At 39.3% G+C, this 18,315-nt stretch overlaps 1 protein-coding gene across 1 annotated transcript in view; it reads left to right on the top strand.

Moving 5' to 3' along the window:
• Window positions 1–18,315, top strand: part of LOC122801197 (espin-like protein) — a 929,965-nt gene that overhangs the window by 490,799 nt on the left and 420,851 nt on the right. The window contains exon 4 of the mRNA XM_044070755.1: window positions 10,434–10,616. Coding sequence (XP_043926690.1) covers window positions 10,434–10,616 — 183 coding nt within the window. The remainder of the gene's footprint in view (window positions 1–10,433; window positions 10,617–18,315) is intronic.

Here is an 18,315-nt window from a genome sequence, read left to right as displayed (position 1 = left end):
TGGTGTTTTAGGATCCTTATGGATTTTAGGCAAGGCCTTAAAAAACAGAATTGTGGGATATAAAAAAGTCAATAACTCATGGTCTAACAATCCTGTTTTTTCCATATTAAATAATGACCTTTGCACTTTCTGAATATACGAGTTAACCATGAGTGGTGACAACTGAAGAAAAGTATGTCTATCAGCTAACAACATGTTGATCTGTGTATTATAAAATTCTTTACTAAGTACAACCACAGCTCCCAGAAACAACAACCAAGCCAAACAGCAACCAAGAAAAAACAGCAGTTTTCTGTTGAATGTCACCAAGCACGATAGATTCCACCACAGTTAAGAACAAAGTGCAAAACACAATTTATTAACGCAATTCCAAAATCAAGGCGTTTTCGTCCTATAGCTGGACTTCATCAGATAATCCCTTCCATTATTTATTAACTTCCATTATATACTTCCTTCCTTTTTCATTTTCCAATCAAAAAATACCACTTAATTCAAATAAACAAATCAGCTTACTTTTTTAAAAAGCTCATTAATATTAAAATACATTTCATTTAATCACATAAATACATCACATTTCTCTAAAAAACTTTAAATTATGTCTATTCATCACTTTAAAATCAATTCCATTCATATTTGCAGGGGCTAGATATATTTTATATATACATGTTTATAAAAATGTTAAATTTAAATTTAAATGTTTTAAAGTGATGAATAGACATAATTTAAAGTTTTTTAGAGAAATGTGATGTATTTATGTGATTAAATGAAATGTATTTTAATATTAATGAGCTTTTTAGAAAAGTAAGCTGATTTGTTTATTTGAATTAATTGGTATTTTTTGATTGGAAAATGAAAAAGGAAGGAAGTATATAATGGAAGTTAATAAATAATGGAAGGGATTATCTGATGAAGTCCAGCTATAGGACGAAAATGCCTTGATTTTGGAATTGTGTTAATAAATTGTGTTTTGCACTTTGTTCTTAACTGTGGTGGAATCTATCGTGCTTGGTGACATTCAACAGAAAACAACCACAGCTCCGCCTTTGTCGGCGGATTTAATAACGATGTCAGTGTTGTTTCTTAGTTCAAGTAATGCTTTCCTATGTTGTTGATCTAAGTTATGATATATAGATCTACGTGTATTTTGTAAATACTGCTCAATTTCTCGTTTGCATGATCTAACAAACAATAATAAAGTAGGGTTTAAAATGGGTAGGAAAGTACTGGGTCGCTTTAACCTAAAAGGTGTTTGTGCTCCATTTGTGTCATTGTACATCTGTTTAAGCATAACATTATGTGCAAAAAACATCAACACTGGTATTAAAGTACAGAAATCAGTACTTGTACTAGGTATAAAGTTCAAACCCTTACTTAACACTGATATCTGTAATTGTTGTTGTTGTGTCTTTCGGCTTTTCCCGGTTAGGGTCACCACAGCAGAACTCCGGTCTGCTAATGATTGGTAGTTGATTTTTACGTGCCGAGTTACCAGCCCTAACACACACTCTTCAACGAAGGTACGCTCATTCACGCATGTCTCCACGCAGAAGACGCTCTAGCTGAGAATCGAACCGGACAGCATCTTACTGTGAGGCGACAACGCTACCGCAGCAAAGGTAAATACTTAAAATGTTATAAACATTACAAACATAGTTATCAGTCAATTGGAAGTCCATCTCCTCTTGTAGTCCCTCTCCGTTTGATGTGAAAAAAATTAGGGTAAATTACTGAATTTGATTGGTTATGATGTATTATAAAAAATACAATGTTTTTATTAATTTTATCATCTGATGAAGGGATTTACCCGAAAGCGCTTACGACACTGTTTTATCTATTGTTTTAATAAAGTTGAGTTATTTCATTCTCAGCCTGGTAGTAACTGCCTTATACTTTGATTTACTACTACACAGAAAGGGACTAAAGGTGGAGGGGTCTCAATTTACATCAAAAATAAGTATACCTCAAGACTGGTCAAACAGGACAATGCACTTGAGCTTCTCCATGTTTAGATCACCATAGGCAAAATCCAATACCATTTCCCTGCAAGCTATAGGTCCTCCTCTATGGTCCAGGAAACCCATTCCATGTATATAACCTTACTGGAAACACTCACCATCCAACCCAATACCATATTCATGGGTGACTTTAATTACCCTACTCTTAACTGGGAATTATATATGACACCAAATGTACAGGCACATAGATTCCTGGATTTTGTAAACCCAAACTCCCTGGACCAGATTGTCAGTAGACCAACAAGGGACGCAACCATACTGGATCTGGTCCTCACTAATATGGAAGACTGCTGTACACCCACTAGTATAATGTCTTCTCTGGTAAGGTCAGACCACAAAATGGTCTCCTTTGAAGTAAAAGTAAAACCTGAAACTCCAGCTAACCCTGGAATATTCAGGAACTACTCTAAGGCTAACTTCCTACTATTAAATGATAACCTGGCAACATTTCAAGTCCCATAAACCCTGAGAACACTGCTGCCTATGCAGAACTGTTCACAGAAACCATATAAAAGCATGTTAATAGCTGCATAGAAGCAGTTGTACCCACCAGGAAGAAGTACAAAACTAACTCAAAAAACAAGCCCCCCTGGTGGAATTACAATAATAGGCTGTATAACAGAAGAAAGAAAATCATAGCAAAAATTAAGAAGTGCAGCATCCAGCAGGATAAGAGCACTCTCATTGAACTAAACAATCAACTCAGAGGGCAAATAAAGTCTACCAGAGGCAAATTTGAAGTAAATTTGGCCTCCCAGATCAAGAACAACCATAAGGCATTCTGTAGTTATGTCCGCAACCTCAAAGGCAGAACTCATTGTGAATGGAGCCACCTATACTGAGCCAGAAGATACAGCAAATATACTAGCTGACAAATTCAGCTCCAACTTTACCCCTCTCTCCCCCTCAACCTTCCCTCAGGAAATGCCATCAAATGTAACTCCTGCTATCACTAGGGAGCACGTCCTTAATGCTCTGTCTAAGGCCAAAAACACTGCATCATTTGGCCCAGACAATAACCCAGGATGCCTTCTGAATAGCACGAAGCATAATCTATCAGGCCCTCTGGAATTGCTATTTAACTGTAGCCTCCAAACAGGCTTTGTGCCTCATGAATGGAGAACAGCAACAGTCATCCCCCCTGCACAAAGGTGGGCCATCTACAGACTCTAGAAACTACAGACCCATAAGTCTCACTAGTCTCATATGCAAAGCCATGGAAATAATTATCATGGAAATGGTCAGTAATGACATAGGAAACCTCCGGACAATGGAATCAGCCCAATTTGGTTTCATCAAGGGCAGGTCATGTCTACTCAACCTGGTGGACCTCTTTAAGAAGGTCACTAAAGCAATGGATGAGGGCAAAATTATTCACACTGCCTACCTTGACCTGGCCAAGGCATTTGGCACAAACCCTCACTTGGGCAATGTTGACAAACTTAAAAGGGTAGGTACAAACCCTTATGTAACCTGATGGATAGACAGCTGGCTCACAGACAGGACCCAGGAATGTAGAACTTGGGAGTCCACCTCTACAAAGAGTCCAGCCACAAGTGGAGTCCTTCAGGTATCAGTCCTGGGACCGCTCCTTTTTGGCATTTACTTCTGTAAAGTCAAGGCCAATGTCAGTGGTCTCTGGCTGACTAAATTTTCAGATAATTGCAAATTAGGAGCGGTCATTGAATCACTCACTGACATGAATGTTCTCAAGGAAGAGCTGTCACAGACAAACAACTGGTGCCAGAGCCATGGCCTAAAACTAAATGCTAAGAAATGTGTAGTAGTATCCTTTGGGAAGTCAACCACCTCTGGTAACTATCATATTGACAGCACACCCCTAGGAGTTGATTCAGTAGTCTGGGACACACATAGACAGTTATCTAGCTTTTGACCATCACATGTGTATAATAATGAGGAAATCATTCTATGTTGTGCAACTTATAAACAAAGCTGTGGCATCTAGGTCCAAGTAAGTCATTGTTCCACTGTATTTGGCATTCATGAGACCTATCAATGAGTACAATGTCCCCTTTGGTATGTACCTAACCAGGCGTATCCAACAACTGGACTATCCACAGAGGTTCCTCACTGAAAGAATACATTGACAGACCCCACTCTGATGGACCTCCTGCATATCTGCAAAACAAATACTAGAATTACCCATTCTAAAGACTTAAACCTTGCCTGTGATATAAATAGGACCTGCTGGAGAGATAGGTATATATTGCAGAGACTACCCTTTCTAAGTTTAACTTGGACATTTGGATGGGGAACAGGAAATTCATGTTTTGGCACCTATATCTCTAATGGACACAGGCAGCCTGTAAATGGTTCATCTCACAGGCTCCTTGTAAATGTTTTAATTCCCAAGCCCCTGCTTACACTTATCACAAGGCACCAGAACTTGTCAGAGATTTGAGATGCATGGCAAGGCTTAAAAAGACCCTTCTGGTCATAAGCCTAGCAAACATGTATGAACCTCTCTCATTACTAGGGAGATGATTGTGGTCTTAGTCTTACTGGTATTGGTAGGACATAGGAGGTCATCATTTGTGAACAATGGCCATGACTAAGCTCTCAGGTTATGTGTCACAGGCAGGTATGAGCCCAGCCTCGAGCAGCATTCTACCCTCATGAAGGATGATGGCACAATGCAAACAAAAAGTAATTAACTTTAACAAGTGGTGTAACTTCTGGTGTCAGTCCAAGGGGGATCCGATATCTGTCAGCCTGGGAGGACATGATTAACAGGCCATGTTGTTTTTCCAGAAATGCACCTGTCTCCTCTAGGATTTTGGATATTGACAAAGGCATTACACCACACCTATTGTTCATAGGTTCATAGGTTCATACTAGGCTATCTGCCCTAGGGCATTTATAAGCCTAGCCAGAGTGTGTTTGGCTTTCGCCACCCATTTTAAATGAATTTTGCTATGCCCTTTTTCAAGGTTAGTATACTGTGCCTCTGTCTAACAGTGACACAGAAGTGATACCCGGGGTAAACCTACTACCTCCCATCCACTCATCAAGATTCCTCTTGAAGAGAGTCAATGAGGGACTCTGCCTAACCTGGACTGGGATTTTGTTCCAGAGTGAAGGGAGCCTCTGGGTTATGAATCTGTCCCTCCAGCATGTCCTATTTATTTCAGTGCTGAGGTTCAAGTCTCTCGAGCGCGTAGCTCGATGGGATTTGGATTTTCTGAGGTGCAGCATGTCCATTAATTCCGGGTTGGACATGGCTTTATACGTCAGGCACAGATCACCTCTGAGCAGGTAGTATGCCACTGAGTAGAGCTGGAGTTTCTTTAACCGGGCAGCATATGGCATCTGTTTGAGCCCTTTGATCCTCTTGGTGAGGTACTTTTGGGGTCTTTCCAGTTGCTGCAGGTGTCTGGTAAGGTACATCCCAAAAGGGGCATTGTACTCAATTATTGTGCCTTTTTTAGGCAGTGTCAAAGTAACCAACCTCTCAGTATAACAAAATCTTCTCTTGATAAGCTGAAGGTACTGCTGATCAATGCTAGGAGTCTAAACAAGAAACTGGACTCCCTGGAATTACTCCTCAGTTTGGAAGATGATTACTTTTGTGCAGTCACTGAGACATGGTTCAAAGCAGCGGAAAGCACCCCTGCTGTGCAAGGCTAGAATGCCTTCCATATGCTCAGATCACAAACTGAGCAAGAAAGAACCAAAGGAGGAAGTGTGTCATTCTTCATAAAGGATAAGACTAAGTACAGCTCGTGACTCTCTCAAGCTACTCCATGTCCAATAAATCATAGACAACATTCCCTAGCTCATCATCACTAACTATAGGTCCCCCATCATGAACCAGGAAAAGCATACCATGTACATGGACTTACTAAAATCACTTGCCATGCAGCCCAATACCTTACTCATGGGTGATTTTAACTATCCTACCATTGATTTGGGGAACACACATGACCACTAATATGCAGGCTCAGAAGTTCTTGGACTTTGTCAATGCAAATGCTCTGGAACAGCTGGTCAGCACACCCATAAGGGGTTTAGATATCATGGACACAGTATTCACTAACATGGGAGAGTATTGCACTCCCCTCTGTAATCTCCTCCTTGGTAAGATTGGACTATAAATCAGTCTCTCTTGAAATAAATATAAGGTCAGACACCCCATCAAGCTAAAAACACTAAAGAATTTTTCCATGACAAATTACCTCTTACTAAACAATGGCATAAGAAATTTCAACACTCCCAATAACCCATAAAACAGTCTCCTATGTAGAGGTGTACACCAACAGCCTGTGTAGCCCCTTAAGCAGTCGTGTAGGATCAGCTGTACTGAACTGGATTAAAACCACGTCTTGCAGGAAAAGCAAGCCATCCTTGTGGACCCCTGCCATGAACAGGCTATACAACTAAGGAAATAAACTAATATCCAGAAATAAGTGGGAAGCAGGCTCAGCAGAAGAAGAAGTCTCTAAAGAGTCTAAATAAACAAATCAGAGATCTAGTCAAGTCCTCCAAAGCAGATTATGAAGCAAAAATAGCCTCCCCCAGCTAAGGAAAATCACAAGGCATTTTTTCAACTATATCCAAAGTCTTAAGGGGAATAGACAGCTATGAGCAGAGCTGGTTGTGGATGGCACCACCCATACTCATCCTGATGAAATAGCCAACCTGCTAGCTGACAGATTTGGATCAACCTTCACTCCCCTGTCCCACCCAGTCATCCCCCAAAGTATACTTGCCACCATTCCTCAGCATATTATCTCAAGACAGCTGGTCATCTCTGCACTCTCTAAAGCTAAATACATGGCATCAATGGGCCCAGACCACATCCCAGGTTGTCTTTTAAATAACTTAAAACATGACCTAGCAGACCCACTTGGATCCCTGTTTAACCACAGCCTCTGGATAAGCTGTGTTGCTGCAGAATGGAGGACAGCAACAGTCATCCCTCTGCACAAAGAGGGACCAACAACTGACACAGGGAATTATAGACCCATAAGGTTGACTAGCCTCATCTGCAAGGCCATGGAAAGAATCATCATGGACCTTATCAATAAGGACATAGGTAATCTCCAGTCTCTAGACCCAATCCAATTCAGATTTGTTAAGGGTAGATCATGTCTGTTAAACCTGGTTGACTTCTTCGAGAAGGTTACCAAGGCCATGGACGAGGGAAAGACTGTGCATACTGCCTACCCTGACCTCACCAAGGCATTTGACACAACCCCCCACTCAGGTATTATAGAGAAACTCTCTTAACTGGGTGAAAACCCCTTCATCACTAGGTGGGTAGCCAAATGACTCACCGACAGGACACATACTGTCACAGTGGGTGAATTCACCTGTAGCAAAAGGCCAGTCACCAGTTGTGTACCACAGGGTTCTGTGCTAGTCCCTCTACTGTTCGGAATTTATTTTTTAAAAGTCCAGGCAAACGTGGACAATCATTGGCTGACCAAGTTCATGGACAACTGCAAATTGGGAGCAATCACTGAGTGCCTGAATGATATGGATACACTGCAGAAAGGATTAATACAGTCAGATGACTGGTGCCAAAGCCATGGATTGAAACTAAATGCAAAAAAAATGCATAATTATTCCATTTGGGAAAGCTAATACCCCACCTAATTACAATATAGACATTACTCCCTAAGAGTAGACCCAGTGGAATGTGATCTGAGTACTCAGGTTGATAGTAATCTGAACTTTGACCATCATGTGTCAACAGTGGTGAGGCAGTCCTTCTATGTGGCACATTTCATAAGTAAAGGCATGGCATCCAGATCAAAGGACATTATAATTCCATTATATTCAGCCCTCATCAGGCCAGTAATTGAGTACAGTGAACCCTTTTGCATGTGCCTCACCAGACACCTGCTATAGCTGGAAAGACCCCAGAGGTTTCTCACCAGGAAAATATAGGGTACAAAAAACAAGTCTTATGCAAAAAGATTAAAAGCCCAATCATGGTATTCTGTCTCCTACAGGCTGCTAAGGGGTGATGTGTGCATGGCTTACAGGGCAGTCTCTGATCCAGCCCTGATGGAAATGTTTCATATTTGTAAATCAAACTGCATGAGGTTCACTCGCTCCTTGGATCATAACCTAGTCTCTGATATGGACAAATCATACTGGAGTGATAGATACATCTCTTAGAGACTACTCCTTCTCTGGAACAAGCTTCCCATTCATGTGAAGCAAAGCCCCTCCCTGACCATCTTCAAGTGCAACTTAGATCAATGGATGGGTAATCATAAATTCATTCCTGTGAGGTGGTACCCATGTCCCTCATGGACAGAGGTGGCCGGTATTAGATACCATAACATAAGCTCATACCTCTGTGAACGTTGTTCACCTAGCTATTGACAGTTGGGAAACTCAAGATAAATATGGCTAGGCTTGTAATGGTTCCTATGAACCTATGTGCCATGAAGGCCATTGGGTGTGACAGTTAGCCACAAGAGTTTTTATATGTGACTGACTGTGATCATGCATGTTAGCAGGTACTGCCTCTTGGCACATAATATCAAGCCTCCCCAAGCTAATAGTACCACTGCAGGCTGCTGTGCACTAAGTCTCCAGTTGGGGTTGGTTTTGTAGCAATAGTTCACCTTCCCAAAGGATACAAGAACTAGCCACCAAATGCTCAGTTCTTTCACACCACTGCCTGTGTGACTGCTCCAGTGCCTAATTCACTTCCTGAACCCATGTCACTGGCATCTTATACAAAATCGAATGCCATCCTCTGCAACAGTTCTGGCTTGTTGCATACATTTCATTTACAGGAATGCAGGCATAGTGTTTTTAGAGAGTATAATATATGAAGATATCAGTTAATTGTACAAAAGTGCAATTATCTGAATGTCAGCAAAGTGTGCCATTAAAATAATTGTAATATTTAGTCGATTGTTTTTCTTTTATTGTGAGGGTGGGAAATGTGGCTGTAAGGTATATATCATTTGTCTTTTTTGGTTAATTATGATTATTTAATATTAAATGGTGTCTTGAGATTATTTATGAACATTATCTTTTTACTTACCGTCGAAGTAAAAACAATGAAAAACATGAAAGGTCATCCATTGCATAAAAGAGCATGCTTAGAATGAATAAGTTGTGTGATTAGGCATAGCATGATCTGGGATGCTAAAAGACAAATAACTCTTGTAGAACACTGTCCTGATGTGCATTTGATGCAATTCATGGTATTTTCATTTATTAGACATTTTCCTGCCTGCAGGAGTAAGAGTACGTGAATTTGTCAGTCAACGTCACTGCAGGGACATTGTATAGTCTCCCTGTGGTGTGTACATTATGGTGTGTCTATCTATTACTTACCATCTGTATCTAAAGATTTCAAAAATTACATATTACTCCAGTTTAAGGCAGATAAGCACTTCATGTTTTAGAGAGGCCCTGTAGTTCACCACAGTTTGCTGGCATAGAATTAGCTAAATGTAATTCTTCAAGCAAATGTAAATGCCAGTATTCCAGTGGCAGGTAGTGGGACACCACACTTCTGTGCAGCAGATCTGTGCTGTTTTCTCAGACTCCTGATGTCAAGTGCAGAATCAAGCAGGAACAGTATCATAACATTCACTTGATGACTGATGTCAAATGTGTGTGTCTGTCTGCACTCCTAATGGATGCTGTCATGAAGATAAAGTGTTACCACCTTATAGCTGTGCTGACAAATCATATTCTCCATATATCTGTTCCCATGTCAAAGATACTCTGATAGTAGAAAGCACAACAGATAGTGTCCGAGTCTTGAACAAGGCAATTATATGAACTTATGGCTTTTATCTTTTTTAATGCCTCCCACTGTTTTGGGTTTCTAATACTGTGACAGGAATAGACCCCATTTCTGAGTCAGGGTATAAATGAGGTTTATGAAATTATTATTCATTCCTTGATGTTTGTCTAGAGTAAGGGTACATGCACTCTTCTCAGAACTTGTAATGTACCCAAAATTCTCTCCTTTTGTAGTTTTATGGAGTTACCTCTACAGGTAACATATTTATGTATGTCCTTCCCATATTACCATAACACCACATTTCCAGTTTCACAAATCACAAGCTTAAATCAAGCTTTTTCCTAGCAATAACTGCATTCAAGCATAATGTGTGTTATATTTGCCTTTTGGTAAAGATAACCCATGTTTGGGAAACTGGTGCAGTAGAAGTCTAGGAAATGAAACAGCAGAGATCTACATGAAGAGAATAACAGGGTACTGAGTTTGCCAAGTTGTTAGCTGTGCATTGTAGCGAACCTGTAAGACTGGATAATATCTGTTGAGAATGACAGGAACACATGTTGTTGGCACAGGATGTGACACAGTGACAAATAATACATCAGAATGTTGTTGAAATAGATACACCAGCTTCCATGCAAAATTTAATTCAAATTCATATCTTTGGTTCTCCTCAGATTTCATTCACCAACATTGACCTCTGTGCTCAGGACAAGGAAGGAGCCACAGTTCTACATTATGCTGCCAGCGGAGGCCACACAAGGATTCTCAATCGATTACTGCACACTGGAGCCAAGATCATGAATGACCACTGGGGTGGAACACCACTGCATGATGCGGCTGAGAATGGAGAGATGGAGGTAATTTTGTGGGCTGCGTGGAACACATTATTGAGAAGTTTGAATAGAGGAGGAGAAAAAATGCTGCAAGCTAGATAATGTTTAAATGTGCATATATCTATTTAAGCATTTATGCATTTTTGCTAACCAGGTATGTTTCACTTATCTATATTCCCTTTCCAGGGATGAACCTGTGAGCATAACTCCAATTTACTGACTATTTATTTATTTTCATAGCTTCATATGTTAGTACTAAGCTAACTGCCCTTATGGGCCATTTTGAGCCTAGCCAATTACCCCATGTCAGAATCAAACCCTGCACCTTGTGTTTCTAAGGTAAGCACCTTAACCATTATGCCAGCCTCCCACCCTCTTTTTGGTTCTAGATTTGTTAACCCAGTAAGCACAATGGTCCAAATACCTTTTTCAGGCATGACCTGGGTCAAGAAGGGGATCATAAACAACAATATAAGAAACAAAGGAATATTATAATCATCAAAAGCAAGGTATTGAGCATGAGAATGGAATTTAAAATATGCCTAAATTGGCCGGTGACTGTTTACCACAATTAGCTTGTAAGTAAATGGATAGCCATTCAGTTAGTGGAAAACAAAAGCACATTCAATTTTCAAAAAAGTACAAAAATGTAAGTGTACTAAAATTTATGTTGGACTTCCAAAAGTCTAGTTTTATCCATCTGGTAGCATCTTATTATTAAGCAGATCTAACAAACAAAGAAAGATGAAGGTGAAAGGGAACTGAGAAGTGTGCAAGTGGGAAAAGTTGGTGAAGCCCTTAGGCATAGAGAAGTGGAGGGGGATGGGGAATTGAAGGGGGAGTCAAGGTAAATGTTGAAAAATAGAGAAGGAACTGCATGCAGGTTGCACTGTTGTGTTAAGGGTATAATGGGAGGTATGAAAAAGTATAAATGAGTCATATTAGGTCAATGGTTCATTGGGTGTATGCTAGGCTAACAACCATGGGGACTTTTATAAACCTGGCTAGGCATCTCAAATGTATCCCACAAGTTTTGAGCCTTAGAAGTTATTTAAGGTATATATGTAAGCTAGGATATGATTTACAGACTGCTCCTGTCCATTAGAGACAGTTTCCCATCCACTGGTTCAGGGTATGCTTGAATAGGGTTAGAGAAGAATTCTGCTTCACATTGATGGGTAGCCTGTTCCAGAGGAGGGGAATTCATTGAAACACATACCTGTCCCTCAAACAACGTGCAATTACATCTCTTGCATACTGTATCAGTTTCTCAATACATTAGTTGGTTGTCAGTGAACACGAGACAAGGATGCCCATATCCACCAGACTGGTGACAGAAAAATTGGGAAAGTGCATATCCATGATGTCAGGACCTTCTAAGTGAGCTACAAGGACGTGATACAGGAAATGTTAATAGCAGGCTAGCTTGGGTGCTTTTGAGGCTAGAAGCAAAAACTTGGCTTGGAAGAATAGATTTGTAGGGCAGTGCTCCTGGTGCACAAACTAGTTGTTCTTTGTGTAACTGAGCTACTGGGTAGTTTCGGAGGTAGTTTTAGAGTTTCTGAGAGCCTCCATCTATAAGAGGCACTACTTAATGCCAATAGCACTCTAGCCAATAAAACAAACTCACTTTAAGCCTTCCTGTGTGTTTTCCATCTCAGACAAACCAGGCTATCCCTACTTCCAGTAGATGAACAACAAAGGTTAGCTAAAAGTGAGAAGCAAACAGAAAACAATTCATCAACTAGCTAAGACAACACCTTTACAGCAGTTTTCAAGTAATTAATACAACAACAAGGAAACTGGAAAACAAATGCACGTTACAGTCTTAAAATGCAGATAAATGCAATAAATAATTCAAGAAATCAACAGTAGTACACTTAAAATAACCTAATGAAGTGCAGTTTTTAAAATAAAACTACTTTTCATAGCCTGTATGGCACTAGATGCATCAAGAGCCATGCAAACAAACCAAATTATAGAGGCAATGTAGTAGTGGGGATTAGGACAGGCTCAAAAACAGATGAAAAGCAGCAATATGACAAACAGAAAGGCCCTGATCTGTTACTTTAAGCAGGAAAATGGTAAGCAGAATATAAGATTCTAGAGGCAAAACTGGAATGTAAACATCTGTAGAAGACAGAAGCACAAATCCTGCAGCAAAAATACAATACTGTAACTATTGCAATCCACTAAAGTCTAAGGCATCAGAGTAGGCAGAAATTTATCAGTAACACTATTTATGGAAACATGCAATAATAAATGACTAAATGAAGCCAAGATCAGGCAGTAGTTCACAATTCTCCTACAAATGAAACTAGAAAACTTAGGCCCCAGACTGAATTCAAATTACAAACAGCTAGCTTTTTCAAGTAATTTTACTTATGGAGATAGAAGTGCAGTGCAGTGCATAAACAATGCTCAGATCTTGCAATAATTCAGCATTCTCCCACAATTGCAAATGAAGCTACAAAACTAAGGTCCCAGAACAATCTACAAATGCAAACAGATAACATTTTTTTGGCTAAAACACAGAAATTTCAGGAAAGTACAAAAACAATAGTAACAATGTCACCACACGGTTTCACTTCATAATCTCAAAATGCTGAAATACCGAATTTCAGCATTCCGAGACCACGAAGTTGAACCATTTACAATACCGAATCCCACAATCATGAATCACACAAACATACATACACCATACACCACATAACGCACACACACTATTCAACCCACAGCACACAAACCAAACAACCCTACAATACATATAAGCAGGGGGGCAAGCCCCCCTGCACCCCCCCATGTGGGGAGCTGCAACCCCACACCCCCCTACTTAGATATACCAACTCCGAGATTGCACATAACATTAAAAAAAAAACTCACACCACGGCATTCTCCACTTGCTCGCACACAAATACACATCACACATACACGAACACCACCAACAAATCCAACACTCACACTCATATTTACACCTCCCTACCCTTACCTACACACACAACATACAAAAACACACACAAACACTAACTCACCTGCAATTTCAGGCATTATAACACTACACACAACGTACCGGAAATGCATAAGCGTGAATTTGAGATATTCAAATTCACTCATTCACTTTCGGCATTCTGAATTTTCGGCTTCATGATCTCGGAATGCTGAAATTCGGTATTTCCGCATTTCGAGATTATGAAGTGAAACCCACCACACACAGGTCATAAGAAGTACAACTGAAAATATGTAAGCAAAATTGAAATGAAAGCATTTTTCTTATCTTTTTGATGAAAAGTTTATTACAGTTCTGGGATTTCCACACTTCTCAGAGTCTTGAATAAAACATCCTGGGTGGGTGTAGCTTTGTGCTGGATATACGCAGAATAGCTAGGTAGGAATCCAATCAAATAAAGCCAATAGTACAAGGTAAAGCAGTCCCTACAGTTCCATTCTTTTCCATGCTATACTCTAATCATGCAATACCATGCTATGGCAAACTATACCATACACCACCACACTATACCATACCATACCATGCTATGCCACACCATACCATAATGTAAAATGCCATCCACATCCTGCCACATGGACAACAACATACCATGCCATGCCATTCCATTACATATTATACCATAGCTTATAAATAAACCATACCATACCATAGCATGACCTCTCACAGCACACCATACCATAATGTAAAATGCCATCCACATCCGGCCACATGGATTACAGCATACCATGCCATGCCATTCCATTACTTATTATACTATAGCTTATAAATAAACCATACCACACCACAGCATAACCTCTCACATCACACCATACCGTATCATGCTATACCACAACTTACCATAATGTACCATGCCATCTGCACCATGCCATAATGACCAAACCATACCATACTATGCTATTTCATACTATATTTTACAAAATCATGCTTTGTATTACAAATCTACATCTATTCAGAGTTGTATTGATGACTAAGAGATCAGGAGATGAGACATCAAGGCAGAGTGTTGATGCAATTAAAGTGAAACATGCCAGCTTCATTGATTTAGAGGTTCTAGACTTAAATATGACATAAGTAATGGGGCACATAAGAAAGGATTAGGAGTGGTAGTCCTTTATCTCTGGAGAAGGACTTTTTTTTGTTTGTTTTCTATGCCACAGGAGCATTCCTTGGGCAGATGATAAGGCTCAAAATAGTTAACTGAGCCTGTCTGAAGATAGCATATCGAGAATTACACTGAAGGTGAAGAGGTATAAGTGGGGCCAGCATTTCTATGTAGTGCATATTCAGCATGCAGTGATCCCTTGTTGTGATGGGTATCTTGCTGATAGAGTCTCATTTCCCACTATTACAACAATATATTGTCACCAAAAGTCTAATTCCTCCAAAGAAGGATTGACAATATATGGAGTGATAGGTGGTGCTGTGCAGAACAGGGCAGGGAGGATACATTTGTTAGATTTGTTAGTAGATTACGAGGATATAGATGGTCAAAGCTGGTGGGGAAAATTGAAGAGTGGATCCATATTAACAGCTGGAAAGCAACAATATAGTTAAGAGTGAAGGCACTAGACAGCAGATGATAGGTAAAGAACAGTACTTAGAAGATGACCACCACAAGCAAAGCAAATGGAAAGATGACAATGTTTATCAAATGTTCATATTACAAAGGGTTCTCTGCTGTTGAGTGGGTAAAGGTCCTACCTGTGACATCTGAGGAAAAATAAATATGTTATGAATAACATACTAGGATGAAGAGATGAGTAAGTATGAAACAAGTTTAAAGTGAAAGTGGGAATGGAAGAGGTAATTTTTGATTTTTAAGAGAAATATTTACATGAATAGTAAGGTATGATAGAGTTGGGAGAATGATGGAAAGAACAATTTATAGAAATGAAGAGGGTGTTATCAGAAAAAAAGTTTTAAAAAATTTTGTTTGTTAGAATAAAATGTTTTTTCAGGGAAGATTGATCAGACTATAAATGTTATGAGAAGTGGAATTCAGAGGTAATGAGGAAGTCTGTGGAAATATTAACTAAGTACTTAAATGAAGGGATACAGATGACAAAAGTTGGTTGTAGTTATAAAGCTGGTTGAAGTTATGTTAAGCTTACTTAAAATAAGGGGACAGATTGAAACTTAATTGAAGAACAACATCATTAATAAATATGGAGCATACAGTTTTAATGAAAAGATTATGCAGATGAGGTTTGGGGATAACAGGAAACTCAGTGGAAGAAGAGATGTGGATTTTGCAAGGGTACAGACGTGAGACATCTTTTGTCACATTTATGGAGGTTGTGGCCTTTGATAATTTAGATAACAGACAGTTGATAGTTATATTAAAAAGTGATGGGTTTGAGGTGAAAATATTGAGATTTGACAGGAAGTATATATAGAAACAGCTGTATAGTATTTTTAGTGAAGGATTATAAGGGTTTGAAAATTGAAATCACCAGTGGAATAAAGAAAGTTGTCTAATCCTAACCAGGCACATCCAACAATTGGAACATTCTCAGAGGGTCCTCAATAAAAGAATAGAGGGCATAAGTAACATGTCCTATGCAGGCTGCCTCAAAGCCCCATCCCTGTATTTTGTCTCCTAGAGGCTTTTGAGGGGAAATCTATGCCTGGCATACAAGGCATTGTCAGGCCCCACACTGATGGACCTCCTGCATATCCTCAAAACAAACAACACCAACATTACCAATTCTAAAGACTTAATCCTTGCCTTTGATTTAAATAGGACCTGCTGGAAAGACAGGTATGTATCCCAGCCACTACCCTTTCTCTGGATCAGGCACCCCCTTCACGTGAAGCAGAGCATATCCCTAACCCATTTCAAGTGTAACTTGGATGGGGAACAGGAAATTCATCCCTGGCAGCATGTAAATAGTTCATCTTCCAAGCCCCTGCTTCTAAATGTTTCATCTTTCAAGCCCCTGCTTTTACTCATTAAATGTACTATAACTTGTCAGAGATTTGGGATGTATGGCTAGGCTTAAAAAGACCGTAGTGGTCATTAGCCTAGTACACACATATGAACCTATGAATTGAGACACTGGAGGTTCCAATATATAACAGTTATGCAGGTTATGTCATTATAGTACAGAATTGTGCTAAATTAACTAACTAATCACTAGATTTGTTGTAATAAGAATTAGGTGGAATAGGCCTGAGATTAAGTATAGAAAATTGCAAGGGTTTAGGCAAGATACAAAGATTAGGGTGTATTAAGAATCAGCTAATGATTTTGCATACTAAATATGAGGAAAGGTAAAGACAAACAAAGTTAGACTACAGCTGTTTACTCATAAATATAATTAGTTAATTCTTACTTTTTAATTTGTCACCACATTTGCCTGACTAAACTTTGGAGCATATAATCTATAATTAATTATAAACCTTTGTATAAAACAATTTGCTATCTCCACTTTGAAGCAGTCATGTGTGGCACTTCTGTCCTACATTCCCTAATACCGTCTGTCAGATGAGATGCACCACCCTAGATTTAGTAATGCAGATAGCTATGTATTTCATTAGCTTTGTAGAATTTAGAACTGTTTTCTTTAAATTATATCAAACTGTTTTTGGTTTACTAACTTTTTAAGAAACTTCATTATATCATAATGAAACAGAACTGTGTGAGCATTCTGCAGCTTGTTTTAAAAGGAAAACATATTCTACTTTTGTTAGAAAATATTTCTAACCTCTGTGGAGTATATTACATCAGCACCACTGTAGGTCCATTTTGTTTGCCTGGGACTATTATTAAGACTTTTGATATCTTAACTGGTAGAAAAAACATAACTACCTGGGATTAACAACCACAGATGCAGTTACAGTTTTGCTGTCAATTATCACCTATGAAATAATTTTCTTTTGTTTTCACTATGCAACTGAAATATTGTTACTATTGTTCTGTATGTGTAATCAAATGATTTTTAGAAGCAAAAAGTTTTAATTTGTGCATTTGACAAAGACTGTGGTGGATATCTTATTTTTTTAGTTAAGGGTATCATCACAGCACTGGTGTGACTTGTTATCTGCTCTTTGGAAGAGAGGGACTGATCTTCAGCTATCATCATGCAACGTTGGCTCATTAAAAGAGTGATAAACAATTGAGGATGTATTAGATTAGCACTCTGACTGGTGGCAGTATGCTGAGAATCAAGAGGTACTGTGCCTGGTAAGATAACATTTGCACCTCCTGGGAAAGAATGTGAGTGTGTATAAAAGATAGTTTTGTTAAGTCTCAGTTACGGTTGGTAAGTTGACACTGGAAGGTATTGGACTTGGAGACTCTGGAAAGTCAGTGATTTAGAGCTCTGATATGGAGCTGACAGTACCCAACTTATTTGGGTGCTACAGATGATGGCCATAACCCAAGGCAGTACTGTGTATTTGCTGTAAGCTGTTTAGGCCAGTCTCCCTCTTACTTACATATCTGGCATTTGTGTCAGTTTGGGCTCCATACTTCCTGTCCTGTCATCACATTAGATATAGCAGTAAGGGCTTCTACCCCTGTCCATGACTGACACTCTCTTGCCTCTAACAGGTAACCCATACATGTAATATTGCTCAAGGAGAATAGAAGCTGTTCAACCATCCAGTCATTCCACTTAATGCTGCTTCCTTTTTAATGTTTTTTTAATCTATACTGTGATTCTTGTAGCATTTGCTCATTCATCCTCTTAGAAGTGAAACTTGAGTGCCACA

The sequence above is a fragment of the Protopterus annectens genome, chromosome 4.part1 (assembly GCF_019279795.1).
Source record: "Protopterus annectens isolate FY-2018-M chromosome 4.part1, PAN1.0, whole genome shotgun sequence".
Classification (NCBI taxonomy): Eukaryota; Metazoa; Chordata; order Ceratodontiformes; family Protopteridae; genus Protopterus; species Protopterus annectens.
This window is presented reverse-complemented; position numbering and strand designations above follow the sequence as displayed.